Source organism: Cololabis saira, chromosome 7 (assembly GCF_033807715.1).
Source record: "Cololabis saira isolate AMF1-May2022 chromosome 7, fColSai1.1, whole genome shotgun sequence".
In the NCBI taxonomy this organism is placed as follows: Eukaryota; Metazoa; Chordata; class Actinopteri; order Beloniformes; family Belonidae; genus Cololabis; species Cololabis saira.
Genome location: NC_084593.1, coordinates 27,788,166 through 27,810,634, shown reverse-complemented (window position 1 = coordinate 27,810,634; position 22,469 = coordinate 27,788,166). Strand labels below are relative to the sequence as shown.

The window sequence follows — 22,469 nt, the reverse complement described above, 5'->3', positions numbered from 1 at the left end:
GATGGAAAATTTAGAAATTAGGAGTTTTACACATTGAGGACTCATTTCTTAACAAGTAGCTGAACTTCTTTTAGATGTAAACAAGTGTAGAGAATAAGTATTAAATAGTTTTTTCACGCACATTTGAAGATAGGGAGACTGTTAATTAATTAAGCTTTTTATTATTATTTGTTTGTTTTTTAAATGGCACAATCCTAAATCCTAGGATTTGTTCATATGAAGAAAAAATATTACTACCAAACCATTAAAATACTCTTCAAGCTTTGCAATGATGCAATGAAATCACCTCAGTAAAGGTGAGTAGTAGCCTACCACAAAATACTGAAATACTTAAGCAATTAAATCGGGCAAAACTTTTCTTTAATAAAATCTTCATGAATAAATCAGATCTTTAGACTGACATACTCATGAATTGATGGAAAAGCCAGCCCATTGTCATTATTATTATGTATCTCCTGTCCCTCATATATGCCCCCATGCGGTCAGACGTGGTACTGCTACATTGAGTAGCTTTAATGGTTAAAAAAAATCTCCCTGCATTCCTGTCACTGATTAAATAAACTTTATTTACTTTAAGCACAGGTTGTTTTTTTTAAATGTTTTCAAACCTTTTTAGTTTGGGCATCTGCCAGTTGAGATAACACTGAGTTATCATCTTACCTCATGAGAAGACCAAACTGTGCCTTTTTGAACCTTAAACTCAAGAATCACTGGTTTAATTTATGACATTCCCCCTTTTCAATCATTCACACGTTTTATGGGTTAAATGTTAATGTAGTTACAGCTGCCAGATAGATGCAGTGAAGTAGAAAAGTCAACCTTGTGCCTCTCTGCTGTTTAGTGGTAAATATAAGTGAATGAAATATGTGAGCTTATATAGTTATGAAAGTTTACAAGAGTAGTATGATGGTTTGTGAAAACTTTAGGCTGCATAGACATTGAAGCTGATATGCGACACAGAAAAATCAATCTTCAGTATTTGCATCCATACACAATTAAAGAATAATTTAAAAAAACAACATGACAACAGAATCGGAACTGGGCTCAACAACAGGTTTGCTCTTTACTTATTACTTGTTCACACTAGTGTGTATGTAAAGACCCTCGCTTCAAGGAGCCGATCCGGTAAAACTGGCTGGGTGTGAAATGTTGAAGAGGAACCTGGACTTAATGCCTGAATGAGCTCAGACTTATTGCTGTGGTGATGATGAGCAAACGATACAAGAGAAGGCGAATTCAATGTCTCTCCAAGCAAGAGCAGGGTTTTAAATCTCTCTCTAGATCTTCATGTATTTTAAAGGGTCTGAGTTAATCTCTATCACAACTAAAGAAAGATCTGAACAGAGCACACACACCTAACAAAAGAATGAATCGAAACAAAAACATAATTTGTCATATTAGATCTTTATTGTTGGTTTAATAGAAAAAAAAGTGACACTTTTGATGCAGATTCAAAATAACAACAGAAACAAATCAATTACATACATTTTTTCTAGCAGCAGCATGACTTAATTTTAAATCTTATGTCATTGGTCGTGTTAGTTGTAAATGAAGTAAACTGAAATATGTATTCATGTTAAAAAGTAGAGTTGGTGTGGGACAGACGCTTGCAGCTTTAAGAAGTGAGGCGAGGCAATCGAGGTTTAACTGCAGCACCCTACAGGGTAGAGAAGCTTTAGCAGACTTCTGTATGAAAATATTATGCATATTTCACCATGTAAGGCTGGACTGAACATAGCTGCAGGGCCATGAAGAGATTATATGACTACCAAAAGACATTAAACAATAACTGTGGATACATAATGCCTACAGGTGAGAGATTAATAACATACGTAAAGCAGTTTCTAGAACGTACAGATAGGTCTATACTGTATATAAGTCCTGTGTAACCAAAAACAAAAAGAAATGTTAAAGGAAGTCCTTAACAAAATTGAGAATGATGACTTTTACAGGCAACAGCCATAAAGTGTATTCCTACTGGCAGTCTGGCAGTTTGAGAAGTTGGCTTGTCGTAAGCTTTCTTACCAACAGACCTTCAGCTACCTTGTTTGTGCAGTTTCAGAGTTAAACTGTGCGCAGACTGAAGTCGGAGGAGCACAGGAATGGCACACTGCACTGCAAACAAGACTTCATACTGCAGCAGTTTGGTCTAGGAGGCCTCGAAACCTCTAGGATCTTTCTACTAGAAGAGACTGAGGAGGACAGACTCTGGCTGATTACGTAACAGTAACACTAACACTTTATTTCTAGAAAATTCACTTTGAATGTGCCTGCCTAAGCTCTGACCTGTGTACTGAGTAACACACGTACGTAGCAGATGATAAAGACACCGGGGGGAATATAAATTAGTTGGGGTTTTTTTTTTTGGTTTTTACCAGGGTAACAGCAAGAAGTCAGACAACAGCACACACTCCTCCTGATTACAAAAACAAGACACCAAAAGTTACAAAGTATAAGAAGTAGTAGTGTTATAGCACTTTTAGTTGAAACACACAGGGCACTACTGTAGGTGCAGTCACCCTGAACCTCCTCGAACAACAGCTTTGTGTGTGGTAGGAGAAAAATGCACACCCAAAGTAAATATTTATCCTCAAGAGACTGTTGTGTTCAGACTTCAGAAAGCAAAGCGGTCACAGGAAGAGGACCACGAGCCCAGTGATGCTGCATAGACGAAACGAAAAGACTTTGTCAAGCTCAAACGCTGGTTCAGCAGACACCATGCAACCATCCATCCATTCAGCTCCTTCAACTTTATATACTATATTATCAAGTTAAACATGGAAACCACTGCAGAAATGTGCTTGCCAGTAGAATAGCTACAACACAAACAAGGATATAGAAATAAAATTACTTATTTTTATTTAAAAATCGTTGTAAATGTATTAATATGTCCATTTCCTGTTTATAATCTACAGTAGCTCATCAAAAGAAGCACCCAGCTGGTTCTGACCAGAAACTGGGACAGAATAAAGTCAGTACTGAGACCAGGAAGAGAAAAATCTAGAGTCAAGAGAGTACAGCGTGGTTTCCCGCTACTGTGTGAGTAAATGTAAGGCCGATTTGCAAATCAAGTGCCTTGCTTTTAGTCCGTTTCAAGATGAGGGGGATGTAAAGCTTCTTACTAACAAAAGTGACAACACACTAAAGTTAAAGAAAAGTCACAAATATACATGTTCACAGTCAATAAAGTACAACATCTGTACAACATTAATAAATGTTGGTGAGACGGATACGTTTTTTGCAAGCAGGCGTCCAGTTTCAAGAGTCAAACTGTGTGTGCACAAAAGAAAATAAATTCACTTTTTTTTCTCCACCAGATTCACAAAGATGTGCATATGTATGGTTTGCTTTTATAAAGCCCATTCTCTATTGAATTGTAGGCAGATGCCCAAACCTAATATCAGTCCTGTCTTTAGCAACAATTAAATAAACAGGAGAATGATTGTAGTAGCAAAGAAGTGCAATTTCATCGAACGTGAAGCTGAGTCATTCACGAGAGAAGTACAAGGAAGTTCACAATTTAAGAACAGAAAATTAATATCTGAATGGAAAAAAGACAGATGCACGTAACTCTGAACTGGGATAAATGGAACATGCAGACATAAAAAAGAAAGTGGTATGGGGAGGAGGTCCAATGCAACTGATGAACAGATTGCCTAATGCAAAGATCAGGAAGGAGAAGCAAATTTTCAGATGGAGCGTGGTGGACCATTCTTCACAGACTTTAGGAGTCTAAAGTACATGTTTTCACAATCGACAGGTAGCCATCTTTCCACACAACAGAATGGCTCGAGTTTTATATAGCACCCATCATTAAAACCACTCTATGCAGCAGTACCACATCTGGCCACACGGGGGCATCCAGACCTGCTGTGTTCACAAAAGTCCAGCACGTCTTGTAATAGCACTAGAGGTCCATTTCAGTGGTGTCATACATGTAAATTGTATGAACATAAACATTCATAAAACAATGGACGAAGCAGTAGGTCCCTTGACCCATTGGTTTCTGAAGACCGCTCTGTAAAACCGAAGTGGCATATCACAGCCGCACAACCATTAGAGCGCTGAACAGTTTTAGCACTTTTGATTAATAGAAAAATAATCGTTAGATTAATTGATTTATCAAACAAATTAACGATGGATTAATAAACAAGAAAATAATTGTTAGTGGCAGGCTGGCAGCCCTATGGGGTGCAGCCATGATGCTCAAGAAGCAGACAAGAACAAGCCCACTGCATGTCAATAGAAATTAGCTTTGGTCCCAGCTCCTTCAGCCGAACTCCACAGAAATATCTGCAGAGGTGCTGTCAGACGTTTACAGTAGATTATACCGTTTAACATATCGGCTCGACCGCAAAACCAAAAATTACAGCTGCGTTTAGCCAATACTGGGTTATAAAACAGCTAGTTGCTGCGGTAAGCGCAGAAGCATGACGTTTACAGATTAGGAAGTGATAAGGGCTAGACATTTGCTGAGCCGACGGTCATTCAATCATATTATAAATAAATATATTGCTTGATTTAAATTCTCCTGGTGTGTTACAAAAAAATGTACTCAGATTTGTCATGGGTGTGAAATTAAATTATTGAGACGAAAATGTTTTTTTTTTTTAACCAGGCTGTAGATGTTTATTTCTGCTCTAAAGTTGGACATTGTAACATGGGAGTTAATGGAGATTGACTGGCCCCCATGTGGTCGTAAGTGGTACTGCAAAAAAGAATGTCTATAAGAGTACATTTAAAAAATAATTGTAATTAAATATATATATATATATATATATATATATATATATATATATATATATATATATATATATATATATATATATCAATAAAAACATAAAACATAAAGACACGACAAAAAAATTATTCCACTTTTCTAATGAAATTATTTTGTTTTTATATTATATTTTCTTGCCTTTTCCTCCAAAACGGTTGCTGGAGAATTAGGCTCTTCAGTAAAAAATTAATCAGCTCATTAATTTGCAAAATTGTGAGATTGTCTTTACATGGGTTCCTAATTTGATTGTAGGAAACTAGTGCCAATTTTCATTACAGCAGTAACAGAAGCAGGATATCAAGTGAAACGTTATCTATGTTTTTGAATTTATAATAAATTGTAACGCTTACACGTGGGTATACGTGTAAGCGTATAATACTTTTCATAAATTGGAAATTCATGTACACTTCTTATAGTTTTGCCTCTTTATTGAAAAGCATCTCCAGTAACCCTTGATATCATAAAATAATAAAATCTGTTGCCGGACATATGAAACTGTTACCCAGCAACTCAGACGCCCTTATTTATTTTAATTACTTGTATGTACTTTTCATATACAAATAGCATGTGCTGAAAGTGTTAACACTAGCTGCACTGCTACAAGATATAAGAAGACCTTAGTCGGACATGATGTATGGATTCTCTGCTTAGTCTAGACTCTAGAGTCTCCTCTGGCTATAGTTAGGGCTATCAAACATGGTTACAAAGCCAGAAAACAGGCCACTGTATAGAATCATTGCAATAATGAAGATCTGTCCTTTTATAGGAAGAGGTAAAGTAGGAATGATGTAGACAAACCTCAACCAAGCAGACAACGACAAGGTAGGGAGGAAGAGTGAAACTAATTATGCGCCAGATGTTTGGGTATATAAAAGTTTAACATTTCCTCGGTTTTTTGGTTGCTTTGTTGTTTGTTTGTTTGTTTACCTAAACAGACACAAATGAAGCCCTAGAGGAAGCAAATCGGATTGAAAACAAGTATTTGGCAGATCTGTGGCTCACTTATCACAACAAGGAACCACCAAACAAACAGAACATGAAAACTGCTGATTAACAGAGAACGTGAACATGTTCCACGAGGTTACAAAGGAGGAGCAGACTGAATGATAGTTGTGAAAGCACATATGAAAAGGAAAAAGATAACCAACTGAGCACTAAGATGTTCTCTTTTCCCAGTTTCTCCTTTGCTATATTCACATTAGTAATATAACTCATACAGTACATCAACGCTACTTCACATATGTTTATTAAAGTAGATTAAGAAGAACTTGTAACTAAGAGTGCAAAGGTAAATGCTCTGAATATTTATGAAAAATAACTGCTAAATGCCATGTCGAAGTCAACATTACCGTGAGGTTTTGTTTAATTTCTGCAGAAACTGAGCGATGCCCTCAAGTGAGTTTAAACCAAAGCAGCAAATGGACAGGATTTTCTCTGAGGTGGACTCATGAGCATTTGGAGCAGGTGGAGGTTTTAATCTCAGTAGTTCCCTCTTATCAACATGATGCATATACTTATCAGCCACAACATTAAATCACTTGCATAAAATACTGCATCATACCCCATCATCCCACCTAAACCCGTTAGGCTGGGTGTCCTGTGCAATCAGTAACCAAGATATTAACATCAGATCTTCTACACTATGCAAGTTCTGAGCTGAATCGTGGCTCCCTGGGACCGTTGCGAACCAGTTTCTCAAACCCATACCACGATAACTTTTCGAAATTCAGACTCAAAAAGACCATCCATCCATCAATTTTCTGCCACTTATAAGAGACATACTCCCAAGAGAAGCAGTTTGACCAGAGATCCCAAGACCCACCCATCACTTGTTGCTTGATGTACCATGGCCCTTGACAATTACTAGCGAGCATCAGTGTTATTTACTTGACCTGGTGGTGGTTTTAATATTGTGGCTGATCATATCAACTGTCTCTCGCATCGAAATACAGATGCATAAATGCAGTAAAAAATAACATAAACACACACACACACACACACACACACATATTCGGGGGGGGGGGGGGGTCAACTGCAACAACAGAAAAATACCAGTGGTGCAGGTTCTATCAAGCTTCCATCAAGCTATCAAGCTGCTGCATCAACCACAGGGTTCCAACTCCTCCTGCAGAAACTGAAATGGTCCTCACTTGGCACAAGGTTTACAATGTGTGGCACCTTTTTAACCTTGCTGAGGTTCAACAAAGCTTTTTACAATGTGTTTCTCATTTGTTTATTCACACAAAGCACACGAAACACACACTCTGCCCCCCCCCCCCCCCCCCCCCGTCTCTCTCTCTCTTATGGGTAACATGGGAGCTCAGTATCTGGCCCGTGGATGGAAGTTGGATGGAAGACAACCTAGACTATAATTTACTGGTTTTCTGCTGTGTCCACACAGTTAAGACCAATTACTCTTAAAGCCATAACAAGCTTAGTTCACGTGGATTTGTCTAGCACCCTCCAATAACTTTAAAAATCCAATAAAAATGTAAATCTACAAAAAAGTATAGATTTACAAAAAAGCCTTTAAATCCATTTTTCACTAACTGAGGCTAGAGATGCTCTCTTTTGTAACTTTGACAACATAACTTAATGCGATACATTTTAAAGAGTTACTGACCTAAATAGAGAAAAATGAAAAGATCGAGCAGACAAGGACCATTGCATACTGTATTTTTGGACTCAACAGCTGCCACAGTCACACATGTGTGCCCCCTTTGCAGACAGACTCCTGAAGTGATTAAGGTAATCCGACTGAACTTTCTGATCCTGGCTGTCAGTACAAAATGTAGCCAGAGTCTAAAACGTGCGTGCAGACGAGCTGAGGTGATTGTGTCTGGTGGCTCATTTATCAGAAAAAACAGTTACCGCCTGTGACATTTACAAAAGATGTGTTTGTTTCTCTTGTAGCTGTCTCAGCAGGTAGCACAGGCAGTAGAATAAAGTTAAATGCATTAAACCGGCATATCAATCAAGATAAGACTTTGTTTCAGCTACATGAAGTAAATTAAATGAAATGCATTTTTGTTAAAATCCTAAATGTCTGAGGTACTACATGAAGACATTTTTGATTGATCCCTTCCCTAGCGTACTTTATATGCCTCTTCATCTTGAAATGTGTTATTTTTTAATTTCTTTTTTTTTTTTTACAATCTGAAAACAAAATGGTATTTTTGCAGCTTTGAAGCTATTGCAGCAAGATAAATGCTATGAAAATAAACACGGAAACTCTTCAGTCTCAAATCCTCTCGTCTTGACCAGTCTTAAAGTTCTGATTCTAGCCGAAAGATAATTTGTGCTTATAATCTCCATCATCGAAGACTGCGGTGTCTTCTTTTCTTCCTCTCAGTGGCTTTTAGCCAGGGTGCATTTCTCACCTTCTCTTTGCATGGACAAAACAAACAAAAAAAAGCCAGCAGAAATTCAGAGGGGTGAGAGATTACAGGGTAAGCCAACAGGAAGTCCACGGTTGAGACTTCATCTTGGGAGGCAGGCGATCGAAGGATAAGAAAAGTGCTGGTGGGTTGAATCCCTGGAAAACAGGTGAAACAGATATGACAAAATGAACTACAGACATGTCTGCATCATGAAGAACTATGCTTAATATCTGGACATTTGTTGAACCTTTGCAAGATGCGACTCAGATATGCGTCTCTATGTCGGTGTAGCCTGGCAGCATGTCTCCATTGGAGCAGCTCTTGGGTTCCCCAGCCGACGGGGGTGCGGGCAGCATGTGGGCAGTCGTCGACACCTCTTCTGATGACGCTTGGCCTCGCTGGAGCCTGCTGTGGATCAGGGGCACCATGAACAGCACCACGGCCCCCACCATGGGAGGCACCCCGGCCAGAGAGAAAGCCAGTGTGTAGTTTTTAAAGCGACCATGTAGGAGACCTGCGCATTGGGACAAGTGAGAACGTTTCAGTTCATCTTGAATCAGGGATACCACTATAAGGGGTTATGTCTACATCAACGAGGCTTATCTACAATACCCATACTGTCTTTTACTTTAATATATGCATGAACATGTCTGCCCATCTCCATATGCACATGCAGTCATCCACATGCACATCCTTAACTAATTTTAAACTGTAATGCACCATGACAGGTGATGGGTATGACACACATTGGAGGATGGACTATTAAAGAACTGTAAATGTTTTATGACAGCTTATTTCCTGCGCTTTGAGAATGTGCTGTAAGAAGGGAATAGCACAGGCCTTTTTAATCGCAGAGCTGGACATGGCAGCCAATGAGCTGAGCTTTGTTTAGAGGAGGAAAACAACTAGTCCAGAGTTTTAGAATACACCTGCCATACCAACACATCTAAACTCACACATCTACAGCTGTAAGGTATTCCTTGACAGACAACAGTTAAGCCCTCTGCACTGAACATGCATGCAGCATCTTAGTAATATAACTGTTGGCATTGTCTTGTCTGTAAACGTGTCTTGATGGTGCTGTAGCAACAGCTGTTTTCAGTCAAAAAAGACAACAGCTGCGTGTTAGCTGCAAAGCCAGCACCAAAGATGTTATGGGGGTGCATTAGTGCACATGGCATGTGTGATTTGCACACGTACACGATACCAAACAATATTCAAAAGCTTTGAAGCAACATACTATAGGCTGGCATCCAGACAGCATCTTTTTAAAGTCTTAGCAGGACAATACTAAAGCACATCCTGCACTGTTACAACAGTGTGGGCGTGTGATTAAAGGGCCCAGGTGCTGAAATGGTCTCCCTGCAGTCTAAACCTCTCGCTGTTCAAAAACATATTCTTGTCCTGGGAAACCATCACTTTGCTCCACTCCTGTTTTAAATAAAAACGCGTGAGTGGTTTCAATTTAACTCCCAGAGACAAAGAAAACAAGCATCTTTTCCCAAAAATATTGACAACTCTGGTTCTTATACGGCATGAATACTTCCAACATTACTTTGAATGTGCAGTCATAACATGTCCGTTTGTTGCTAAGCATCAGCATATTTAAGAACAACTGAGAGCAGATACTTTAAACCTTTGGCATATTGCTTCGTCTGAATGATCAGGTTCAGGCTCTGTGATTGGTCTCCCAATGTGCACTTCTGTTGTTAGAGAGATGGAGGGGAGAACAGGTGACCTAAAGGGAACTGAGTGCAGAGATTTGACCCTGCATGTCTTTTTTTCCCTGAAAACAAAGCCATGGATACAGCCTGCAGTTGGCCACAAGCCCAAACGTGTAGTTAAAACCACTGCATAGTCTACCCTGCTGTGCATTTGTCTTACTTTTTCTTTACTCCGCCAAATATTTTTTTGCGTCATTGTGGTCAGCATACTTAATTCTGCAGGCGGAGCCAAATCGCAGTAAATTCACTCTGGAATAAACATTACAAATCAGGAATATGTGAATAATAAGAAACAAAAAAAGCGTGCTTCTCACCAGCAATGGGAGGACCTGCTGTCATGGGGACAGACATGAGGCCTAGGAGGTATCCTATGGCCTGCGAGGCCTGCATGGGCCCAACCAGCTCAAAAGCTATGGGGGCCATCATGGTGAGGAAGCAGCCGTCACAAAGACCCAGGAAAACACACACTACTATCAGCCCCTCGAACACTGCACACTGGGGTATCATCATGGACATTAGGCCCAGAGCCATGAAGGACCCCACCTGTGACAGACGGCATGGACACATTAACACACTTTCTTCTTGATCCTCTCTCAAAACTGTTCTGATTCTTACTGAAAACTAATGTGCAGCCACTTCCTGTTTTCAACCTCTTTATGTGAAACAGAAAACAGAGCGTGCACAGCCTGTTTTTAGACAGGTACTTTCCATGTAAATCAGACCAAAATGCAAGCTGTATTCAAGCATTACTGCTAACTCTTGAGCTAGCTGGAAGGTGGTGCACCCTAACTATGGTTAGAGGTGTAAAAGTGCTGTGTGACTGGACATCATATAAAGTTGAGAAGTTTTTACTCATCTTAATCAACTCACGTGATGTACTGCTTGTGAGGTATTATTATCAATGGCTTGAGCATCTGTGAGCTGTGTGTGTTGCTTCTTGTACAAAAACCAACTCTTAGCAGGGTTGAGGAGTGGATGAAGTAAAGAGCAAAGTTTTCCATCTATATTATGCACAGTGTTATTTTATATTGCAAATATCTTAATCAATGACAAAACATTATTTCTGCAAAATCTAAATGGATAACACTGCCAAGGAACCTTTAAAGTAAATAATTTTAGGATTTAATGTGACACTGACAAGCATTTGAATTAATCAAAACAAAAAAACTATCATGTTCATTATATATGTTAATCATTTTTTAAATGTTACAGTAAACAGAATTACCAGCATGCTTCCTGCTACATTACAGGATTAGAGTGCACAGATCAAGATCAAGAACACACTCGAGCTAACCAATAGCAAACCAAGTGCAAAGTTGCTCAAGGCTAATATTTGGGGATTTTTATGTTTTACAAGAATAAGCATGAATGTGTCTGACATTTCACTTCCAATCCGCACACATTCTTGGGAATTACACATACTTTACACCCCTCAGTTTTCTTGGAAATGAATCATCCCATCTATTAACCAGCCATGAAATTCTTTGTTAACAGTAAAGCTGCTTTTGTTCTTGCAACCGTTGCAAGTCTGTGAAAAATTAGCACTCTGGCATGTTTAAAAGCTCCCAATAATGAAAAACAACTCCTGCTAATGACAAATGATAACATCATATTTTCATGGAAGTGATAGAGAATAAATCTTCATATGCAAGTATAAAAAACCTGTGGATTAGATCTTTGTTCTGCTAGACAAAAGAAAAAAACACATCTTTACTGCACAAGCATGGACTTGCATATTAAGAACAAAGGGTTAGGCAACCTTTTATGTGTTCAGTCATTCTCCCACCTGCAAGTAGATCTTCTTCAGACCAGGAATGAGGTCCCCAATCTTGCCGAAGGCAAGGCGTCCCACCCCAGATGAAGCTCCAATGCAAACCAGCAACACCCATTCTTTTTCTGTGTTTGTGAATTTCTCCTGTACAAAGTTCATCTAAGAGAAATACACATACAAAAAAGCAGAATAATGTACAAGCTTTGTTTTTTCTTCTCAATGTTGCTAAAGATCAACTTTATCCACATAGACAAAAAGGCAGACAGTTAAGACAGGTAGTGCTCTTTGGTGGACTGAAATAATTCATCCCTGTCTTATAAAAACCACATGTCTTAATCCACAGACCTCTGGAACTGCAGCACAGGAAGACCCAACACATATAGGTCAGACTCTCCCACTCCGCTCAGCCATTACTCTCTCATTTCAGATCCAAAACAAGACATCGCCCTGTGAAGTCTTTCCTGAGCCTCCTGCTCCTTGTGAAATATTTGCTCTGCTTTGAAGAGCTCTACATTCATCAATGGCCATAGGATAGGCATGTTTAGGGATACGGAGAGGCCATACAGGAGAGGTTTCCTGAGGTGGTGGAGCCGATACAAAGGCCGGGGCTGTGTTTACATCTGGGCTCGGGCCTGAAACAACAGGTCTGACAGAGGGAGGCCGGAGCTGGAACATCCGACATCTGGATAGAGGGAGATCAACTTCACAGCTCGACGCTGCAGCAAATGCACTTCACTCTCATCCTTCACAGTCTCACTATCCTGCAATCAGGTGAAGATTTTCAGCCTCAAAGTCTGAACTGTAACTGTTGCAGAGAGCTAAACTGCACTCCTTGATTTGGAGGTGAGTTAAGTTCTTTGTGATTACACTGTTACGGTCCAGCTGCACAGAAAAATCATTCCCATTCGATCAAAAAAAAAAGTGTAAGTGTTGAATTTATTGTCAATTGTTTTAAAACGGTAAAAGTAGAAACATGAACTGGGCTAAATATCAGACCTATTCATGTCAGAGTGTCAGGGCGTGGCATGAGCTGCTGAGACCCAGCAGGGGGAGATGCGAGGAAGTCAGGATGTTGAGGTTATTGCTACTACAGTTTAAGAAAATGTGAGCAATATTCCATGTATATGTAGTGAGTGCTCTTACTATCACCATCATTAATATCACTATTTTACATCCTTTTCCTTTAAAGGAATCAGTCATGTGTGTTTTAGCAGGAGAAACATTGAGAAAAGCACATCTAACATTGTCATCATGCACTCAGAGGAGTTCAATCCCTTATAATTGAAGCAAAAAAGCCTATCAACTACTATTTATTCGATCCTTCTATCTCTGGAAGCCTGTTCAGATGGTCATTAAGGTTATTGGGATAAATGCCAAAAAGAAAGAAAGAAAGAAAGAAAGAAAGAAAGAAAGAAAGAAAGAAAGAAAGAAAGAAAGAAAGAAAGAAAGAAAGAAAGAAAGAAAGAAAGAAAGAAAGAAAGAAAGAAACGACTATCGTTATTGGGATAAATGCCAAAAAGAAAGAAGGAAAGAAAGAAAGAAAGAAACGACTATCGTTATTTGGATGAAAGAAAGAAAGAAAGAAAGAAAGAAAGAAAGAAAGAAAGAAAGAAAGAAAGAAAGAAAGAAAGAAAGAAAGAAAGAAAGAAAGAAAGAAAGAAAGAAAGAAAGAAAGAAAGAAAGAAACGACTATCGTTATTTGGATAAATGCCAGAAAGAAAGAAAGAAAGAAAGAAAGAAAGAAAGAAACGACTATCGTTATTTGGATAAATGCCAGAAAGAAAGAAAGAAAGAAAGAAAGAAAGAAAGAAAGAAAGAAAGAAAGAAAGAAAGAAAGAAAGAAAGAAAGAAAGAAAGAAAGAAAGAAAGAAAGAAAGAAAGAAAGAAAGAAAGAAAGAAAGATTCCCGTTGATGACACTTTTTGTATTGGTATTTTTTTTATCGTTATTGGGATAAATGCCAGAAATTATCGTGATAAATGTTTTTGCCCATACCGCCCATCCCTACACAACACTGACAAAAACAATTTTCTTACCAGATGGACGTATGGCACAAAGTAGCCTAAGACCGCCGTGGCGACTCCAAATGCCCAAATCCGGTAAGTCACAACGTGAAACACACGTAGGTTGAAGTACTTCCTAATGGTGGCCATGGCTATGTTCCACTTGCTTCCACCCGCAGCGGAGGCCTGGGTTTGGGAGTCAGCATGGGCAGGCCCCATGCCCATCGGGCCCATACCTCCCCCAACGGGGAGCAAAGGCTTAAACAATAAGGCCAGCAGGGCCTGGACCAGCATGAAGAGGCTGAGAACCTGGAATGTTCTTCTGAGGCCCAGAGGTTCAACCATTTTTTTGAGTAAAATGGGTAGGCCCATGGAGAAGAGGCTGGCCCCAGCCGTCACCACTCCGTTGGCCAGACCCAGGCGCTGGCGGAAGTAGTGGCCCAGAATCACCAGAGAAGGCTGGAAGGCAAAGGAGGAGCCGCAGCCGAACAACACGCCATATGTGAAGTAGCGAAGGATTAAAGAGCTGCAAATGAAGATAAAAAGAGAAGGTACAGGAAAATTAAGAATGTACAGAGAGGAATGGATATATAGTATTCATATAAACTACAAAGATCATTTAAAGGGGACCTATTATGGCATCTAATACCTATTTTAAACAGGCCTTGAATGTCTTAAAAACAAGCTTTTGATTGTTTTTGCTAAATAAATTAGAAATTCAGCCTCTGAGCCATATCTTTATCATCCCATTCTCTAACCTCATTATCTATGAGGGATTCTGAGTGGGCGGAGGGCTATGATAATGAGGCACTGTGCTGATTGGCTGCCTGAATGATGCCATACACCGCTACGAAAAAAAGGGCAGAAGCTCCGGCCGGCGGAGTTAGTTGTGGGCGTGGTTTCACGCATCGGAGGCCAACCTATGTAAATCAGAATCTGAACGGCTCGTAGAAGCCACATCACACTGGATGGCTCATCCGGGCGGCTGTACAGACACTGCAACATTTGGTTGCTTTCCTCCTTCTCTGAGTTGGCAGGCTGAGGGGAGACCACTGTATATGTTAAAGCAAGAAAAAAACAGGTTTTTCCTAATAGGTCCCCTTTAAAAAACAACTGATGCAAATCCAAACTATATGGATGTTTAAAGCCAGTGCAGGAGTCTTTTGTGGCTCACCAAACTGATGCAAAAGTTTATAATAAAAAGTTCACCAAAAAGCTGCGTTCAATTTGAAAGATTAGCTTCTATGAGCACAGCATAACAGATTTCAGAGTTAACTGGCAGAAGAACCACCTTTTTAAGTCTCTACTCCGGTGCCAATACCCAGGCTTCATATATCGGCCGGTCGATACCAATCTGACATGTCTCCTGATGTGTAAAGGAGACTGAAGGTATCAGACTTCACATAAACATCACTCTCCTAACTTTGTAAAATGAATTTGAATACATTATGAAAGAGATGCAAATGAAGCAAATTATAAAAATACAGTGTCAAGAAAGAGTGGGTAAAATAGTTTTCCCTTTTTTATCCATTAATCTGTATTAGTCTGTGGATTCACTTACTTTTTCCAACAGATCTTTGAATTTATTTGCTTTTTTGGGTGGTTGGTTGTCAGTGAAGACACAATAAAATTAAAATGATTTGTGTGTTATCATCTTGAGACTACCGTGTTTGTCTACTCTTGTAACTTATAACTTATAGTTCACATTTTATGGTAAACTTATGCAGATAGCCAAGGGCTCCACATACTTTTTCCATGATCAACCTCATGAATCTGTCCCATTATCAGATACCAAATACAGATATTTAGACAAGATCAGACCAGATAAACTATACCAGTATTGACTGGGTGCATCCACAGGCAGCAGTGCACAAGTTGCACTAAGTATCGCAGAATATACACTGAAAAAACGAATATCTCTAGAGATGCAATGTCAGTTTTTATCTTTTTTTATATTAATAGTGCAATGCTAAATTGATCAAGTACTCTTCAAAGTGACTTATCATATTATGTGAGTGATCTTCACACTTCAGTTTTGAGATATAGTGCTGGAAAACACTCGTATGTGGGTTATTAATTCATGCAACCTGACTGTGCATATTGTCCTAAAATACAGTACATACAGTACATGTTGTGAGTGGTCTTAACAATATAATAATTTTAGCTGCAGTGACACTTTCATAACTTACATCTGTACCAAATGTCTTACTTTGCAAATGATGTACTGAGTAACCCTATAAAAGCCAGTGTTGCCCCGCTGACAGCTGTCTTCCTACAGCCGAAGTGGTCAGTGAACATGCTGACCACAGGAGAACAGAAGAAGATCATGCCCATGGAGAGGGCCCCGACCCAAGCTAGAGAGACAGCAGAGGGAACAGAATCGTCATTAGAAACATGTTGAAACCGCAAGTATTGTGGCAATCACCAAAAGTAAATAAGACACTGTACACAGATCAAAGCTCAGAGTCCTCGTGGCAGGACACATTTCATGTATCACATAACAGAGAGATTGAAATGAAAAGTAAGCATGTGAAAACAGAAAATCCTGCAAAGCTTTGAAATATACCCTTCTCTGCATGTAGCTGTATGTATTTTTGTTTTTGCTGTGCTTCAAGTTGAATCGCCGACTGCCTCGCAGGTATTGCTCGGCTAACACATGAATACTTCGGCGAAACCTTTGAAAACTACAAGCCGTGGCATGCACTACACTAATTTGTTAGAAACCTCTTTTTGTTTCTTTACTCACTTTAAGTTACTCCATATGTGTGTTCATGTACACCAGCAAGATCAGACACAGCCCACAAACTGAAATGAAGGGGATAACTGAGGTCTGTAGCACAATATTAATGCATTATGTTCATAATGAGCCAAAATGCTCCTAAAGAGACACTCAGTGCTCGACAGAACAAACACAAATCTGGGTCCAGTCTGTAAGAGAGCAAAGGTAGCTATGATTCTACCGTAGTATCTGGGCTGTGAGTCACGCTGATCCAACAGCCCACTGGATATAAGACTCAAAAGAAATGTTACTGTACTCATTGAACCGGATACTCATCATTGTTCTGCATTTTACTTTTGCTTCCTATTAATATTTTTCCAGACATAAGAGGAGGGAGGATTTTCTGTTGTTTGATTTGCAGTGAACTTTTCATTTCAGATCCAAAACAAGACATCGCCCTGTGAATTTCATTCATTTATTTCATTTATTTATCAAAATTGCCTGAGTGAATGTGAGTGTGCTTGTGATGGAATCCAGTGCCCATGACCCCAAAAAGCATAAAGGAGGTATAAAAAAATAGATAGACTGTAGAAAAGCAATTTAGTAAAAAAAAGAAACACACACAGCAAAGACAAGGTGAATGGAATAAATTTATATAACTTTTTCTCATCTTCTTCATCTCTCAAAGCACTTTCATACTACAAGCCATATTCACAGAACTACATCAACTGTAGTTCATCCTATTTTTCCTTTTAACAAAACAAAAGCATCCCAAAGTCACAACAACACCGTTTACATCTCATGAATCGATCACTAAACGCTTTTGTCTTTTTTCCAGATTTTGAAAAGGCCAAATGAGCTTTTGTGCGTTTGTCTGTCCTTGGTTGGCATCCATGGAGACCAGCCTTGTGGACGGCTCCCGTAGAGATGCTGGCACAAGGACTGCTCACATTCATCAGGTGACCATGGTGATGATCACTGGATGCTGACTCACCAGGTGGGAGTCTAGAGTAAGAATAACAGTATTTTGTAGCCTGCGGAAAAGCTTGGCTGTGTGCAGCTTTATAGGACAACAATAATCCCAAGGACCTAAATCATACAGCCAAAGTGGAGATAAAGAATAAATATAAAAAAACAGACAAAATCTACATTGTGGAGTTGCTCATAGCCATGTGAGAATGTGATATGAATATGATTTATTTACATGTTGCAACAATTCCTACATCTGGAAAGTCAACTGACTGTATCGTTCACTTTCATCTGTAAAGATACTGGAAAAAAATATAAGGAATCTTCCGACTAAGCTGCAGAGGTTGATGCCTTACCCCTTCAGCTTTAGGCCATGTGTTCACCCAAGTCTGGAGTTTTTATCTGAACATAACACAGTTTATAGATAACCAAAGCACTCTTTTTAATCATGTATTTAAACATTTCTTCACTGTTGCCAGTTTTTAAGTGTGTAACGAATCCCTCCACTTCCACGCAGCATATGCCAAAAGTAAACAAAATCATGTCATAATTGTCACTTATAGACATTAAAATCCTTTGGCTTCCTGTCATCTCACTAATACTTAAAATGTGCTTCTTTAGCTTTGCAGTAATGATGCCAAATTAAAAAAGAAAAAAAAAATCAAAGAAAATTCCAACAAGTAGTCTTTTTTCCTATTTGGGAAATACAATACTAGATACAGGCATTATCATTATCAAAGGCTCGTTTTCTTTCTTAGGTTAAGTGGGCTGTATAAATGTAATCAATACTTTCATTAAAAAGACTTTCCATTTTTATGAGGCACAGTATTTCTTCAGGAAGCCAGAGGTTTTTATCAAAACCTACATGTTTTCACTGCTTTTTGAGGAAGACCAAATACAAGGGCCACTGTTAATTAAAGGATCAAAACCACGGACCCATGTCTGAATGCGTCATTGTCTCCTCTCAATTCTAGTCAAGGCACTATCCACCCACAGCCCTACCAAACCTGCCTCTGACATAAGCAGAGCTCTGTGAATAGTCAGGAATTCAGGGTCCTCATTAGAGAGGATTAGCACTAAACACTTTGAAATAGAGTAAAAAGAACACAAATGAGCGAGAATTGAAGCAAAACGAATAGATGTGTGTTTGTGTCTCCATTTAATGAACATCTTCTATCTGGGAAACTATGTAGACTCTTTAGATGGTAAGAATAATACCTTCTTCTGGATTATGCAGATTCATTTCTGAGAGGGAAAAATCATTCCTGCCTTCCTTTTTGGGAGCTACAAGTATTTCTGTGTAATTTTCTCTTAAAAACGGAAAAGGAACAAACAAAACATGAGCTTATATTGGATGTATTCCCACACACACATATTACATGTCTTCTTTGATCTAGGTAATGTGAGTACTCAGCTGCAGCTTCATAAGCATCCTGCATGCCAAACGAATCACCTGCTGTGAGTGTATGAACACACGGTCATTTATGCCACTAAATTCCTCTGACTACTCTCAAAACAACTCTGATGTGGAAATGTGCACCTCAACACCGCTGTTTAAAAAGGGTAGCACAAGCACAAGGCATGGCATGGATATACAATAAAAAAAATGACATTAAAGTGTCACCTCAGCATTTGTTTAAAAAAGCAAAGTTGCATATACTTTTCAACATATTTGTTCAGTGTTTTCAGATGATTACACAGAATTTTAAAGAAAGATGTGTTGCTGTTGACTTTGTTTTCCATTTGTCTGAGTAGTGGTAACATGACCTTATTCAGTGCATACAAAACACCAGCCTCTTATGACGCATAACTATTGTTTCAGTTCAAATTCTGCGTGCCAAAAAAATATATAAAAAAAAAACACATCACTGCCCAAATGCTATCAGATGACGTGTCGATGCAAACACAACGGGAAATCTTCCTTCAACAACACAAGGCAACAGACTATTGTCTTATGTTCTCGCTGTAAAAGAAACAATAGTCATACATATTTTTGCACTATGAACGGAAACAAGGAGGCACAGGAACATAGACCTGATATGGAAAACACTTCCCTTAAGGCAACATAAAATGCAGGTGGTCAAACGGAAACATATGCTGTTATACTACCTAAAAGCTTGTCTTGACTGAAACTCGCAGAAACAAAATAATACCATCGAGTGCACAGATCCAAGAGGATCTAGGAGGTTCAATTCAGCATTTTGGCATCTACATGTAACAATATACCATTGAACAATGATTGGCTTTTCCATATTTAAGTGTTAAAAGATAGAAAGCTAATTTTTTGTAAAAGGAATGATGAGTTTTAACTGCTGTTTCTCAGAACCTTCATTTCGTGGAAAATGCACAGGAACAGAGGGAAGTGTATACCAGCAGATATTTGGTTGTATCTTTATTTAGCTTTTCAGCTCATCTGTCCTCAGCTGGCCATATTGAGCGATGCACTTATATGTCATGGCCCTGTTACTCACTGTATGGACCTACAGCAAGGGGGGGGGAAGAATGCTGCTGGAGTAGCTACCAGATACACAGTACAAGTAGCAATGTCTTAAATCCTAAGATAATAAAGAAATATAAGGAAGACGGGGGTTTTGTTTTCAGCCACTTAAATAGTGCTTCAAACAAGACTACTTTGATCATGTTTTCTTGTTTCAGAATCAGAGACTGCTTCCCATAAATACATACTAGGTCTGGATTAAAAGCTTATGCAGGGCTGTGCATACTGTACAAATATAAACATCTGGGGAACCAAATGTCTATACTTGTACAGTACAGAGGACTATCTTCAAACAGCTTCACTCCACAAACAAGCTTTGACAGCAGAAATCTCTGGATACTCTGAGACTTGTTTACTTGTTGGCATACTCAAAACCACTTCTGATGTACAGATCATTAAATACTCAAAGCTGTGAGAAGATGAAAACGTTGAGTTGTGCATTCAATGACTATCAAAACTCAAGAGGCTAAGTTTATCATTTTTCAAAATCAAACATTTTCATGAATGCTAATGAATGCCACCATAACCAAATTGCTTTTCCGTCACTGCCGCTGGCAGGAATATCCATTTGTGAGGATGATGCTGAAAGCACACAGCCCCTCTTTCAATTCCAAAGGTTTATAGTATTAGGAACAGTAAAAAAAACTCCACCTGAAGACTTACAGGTGTCGTTGGGACCTGTTAAACAGGTGGCCCAACATTTGAACCTGGATTAAACAGAGGAATTCATGACTGACTGAATGCCTGCAACGTTCCCAGGTCCTGTGGCTGCAAAACAAGCCCAAATCACCACCTCTCCACCACCGTGCTTGACAGTTGATACCACATGTCCGTGCTGATGTCCTGTGTTTGGTTTTTGACACTGAGCATTAAGACCAAATATTTCTACTTCTTTTTTGCCATTCATTAACCAGGAAGGTCTCATTAAGATCAGATCTCGTTTTCTTGGCCAGTCTTGGCCAGCAAGCAGGAGCCGCACATCCCACAGACACCAGACAGTTACAGTTGAAAATCATAGTTACAATAACAGCAGAGAACATAAAACTAATCAATGTGATAGGGAAATTAAAGCATTGACAGTGTCAGTGTGACTCTGCCTATACTGCCTACGAAAGCCCACTAAAGCTGGAGAGCCCGAGCATGCAGCTGACGCGTGTTTCGAAAGAAAATTTCCACAGTCCATATACTTCACTTAAAATGTTTCCCAGAGAAACTTCCTTGTTGATACAAAATAAAAAACTGTACAGTAAGTGAACAAAACAATAGTAATACAGTGCAAACACAGTCAAAAACTGACGTGCTCTCTCTGCTCCATGACTTAGTTAACTAAAAAACGTGCATGAGTTAAGTTATACTGTATGTCTCAACTCATATAGATGATAAAGTCAACTGGAAATCACACATCAAACATGTACAAAGTAAAGTATCAAGAACCATTGCCATTATAAATAAAGTTAAAAAGGTCTTGGATCAGAAATCACTCCACACTCTTTATTGTTCCCTGGTCTCACCATATTTTCAATACTGTGCAGAAATCTGGGGCAACAATTACAAAACATCTCTACAGCCATTAACCATAATGCAAAAAAGAGCAATAAGAATAATCCACAATGCTGACTACAAGGAACACACAAACCCATTATTCCTGAAGTCCAAAATACTCAAATTTATGGATATTGTGGGCTATCAAACAGCGCAAATAAGGTTCAAAGCAAAAAATGATCTGTTACCAACAAATATACAGAAATTATTTAGTATTCATGAGGGAAGATATGGTTTAAGGGGCAAAAGTAATTTTAATGTCACATTAATACGCACAAACAGGAAAGGTTTTTGTGTTTCAGTCAGCGGGGTGAGGCTATGGAACAAGTTTTCAATGGAATTAAAGCAATGTCCAAATATTAAACCGTTTAAAATAAAATACAAAGATATTATTTTTCAGAGGTACAGGGATGAGCAAAATGCTTGGGTGCAATGATACAGTGTTTATTTTTTATTTATCTATTTTTATCCTTATTTTCTTACACTAGTCAGTAGCTTATGTTGCTACAATGTTTTTATTGTCTTGTTTTGATTGTTTTTGTTTTTTTATTTTTTTTTTTAATTATGTTTGCATAATGTTATGTTCGCATGTGTTAGCTAGTCATATTTAAGGAGAGGGGGTGAGAGTTTATAAGTTTTACTTCTTCTCACTCCCTTCCGAATATGTACTTTGTTATGTCTCATGTTAAGACGATTGTCTTATTTTCTTTCTTTTTTTATATGATTCATATTCGAAATAAACACTACTACTACTACTACTACTACAATAAGAAAACTGCAATCATTATTATTCTTAAATTAGCATTAACTTCCAATGACATAAAAAATACTAATAATAACAAAATAAAGTTTGCAATGGTGTGTCCCACGTTTCCACTTCATTTTCCAGCAAATAGAGGTGTGGTAAACTGAGACAAGCTTATACAATACATGGGCAGGAACATGGATATATAAGAGGTCCCCATAGTCCAAAGGGGGCAAAAATGTTGCAGTGCAGGAACAAGTCTCTTCCTTCCATCAAAAGAGAAACACACTTTGTTTCCAAAGTAGAAAGCAAGTTTGAGTCGCAGTTCGTTTTTTTTCAA

At 38.7% G+C, this 22,469-nt stretch overlaps 1 protein-coding gene across 4 annotated transcripts in view; it reads right to left on the bottom strand.

The window, feature by feature from the left end:
• Positions 1-1,385: 1,385 nt before the first annotated feature.
• Positions 1,386-22,469, bottom strand: part of slc16a2 (solute carrier family 16 member 2) — a 31,709-nt gene continuing 10,625 nt past the window's right edge. For all 4 annotated transcript variants that reach the window (XM_061725439.1, XM_061725438.1, XM_061725437.1 and 1 more), the window contains exons 3-8: positions 15,867-16,011; positions 13,691-14,183; positions 11,671-11,814; positions 10,199-10,427; positions 8,408-8,674; positions 1,386-8,315 (exon numbers count right to left, since the gene is read on the bottom strand). In XM_061725439.1, coding sequence (XP_061581423.1) covers positions 8,424-8,674; positions 10,199-10,427; positions 11,671-11,814; positions 13,691-14,183; positions 15,867-16,011 — 1,262 coding nt within the window. In that variant the 3' untranslated portion in view covers positions 1,386-8,315; positions 8,408-8,423. The remainder of the gene's footprint in view (positions 8,316-8,407; positions 8,675-10,198; positions 10,428-11,670; positions 11,815-13,690; positions 14,184-15,866; positions 16,012-22,469) is intronic.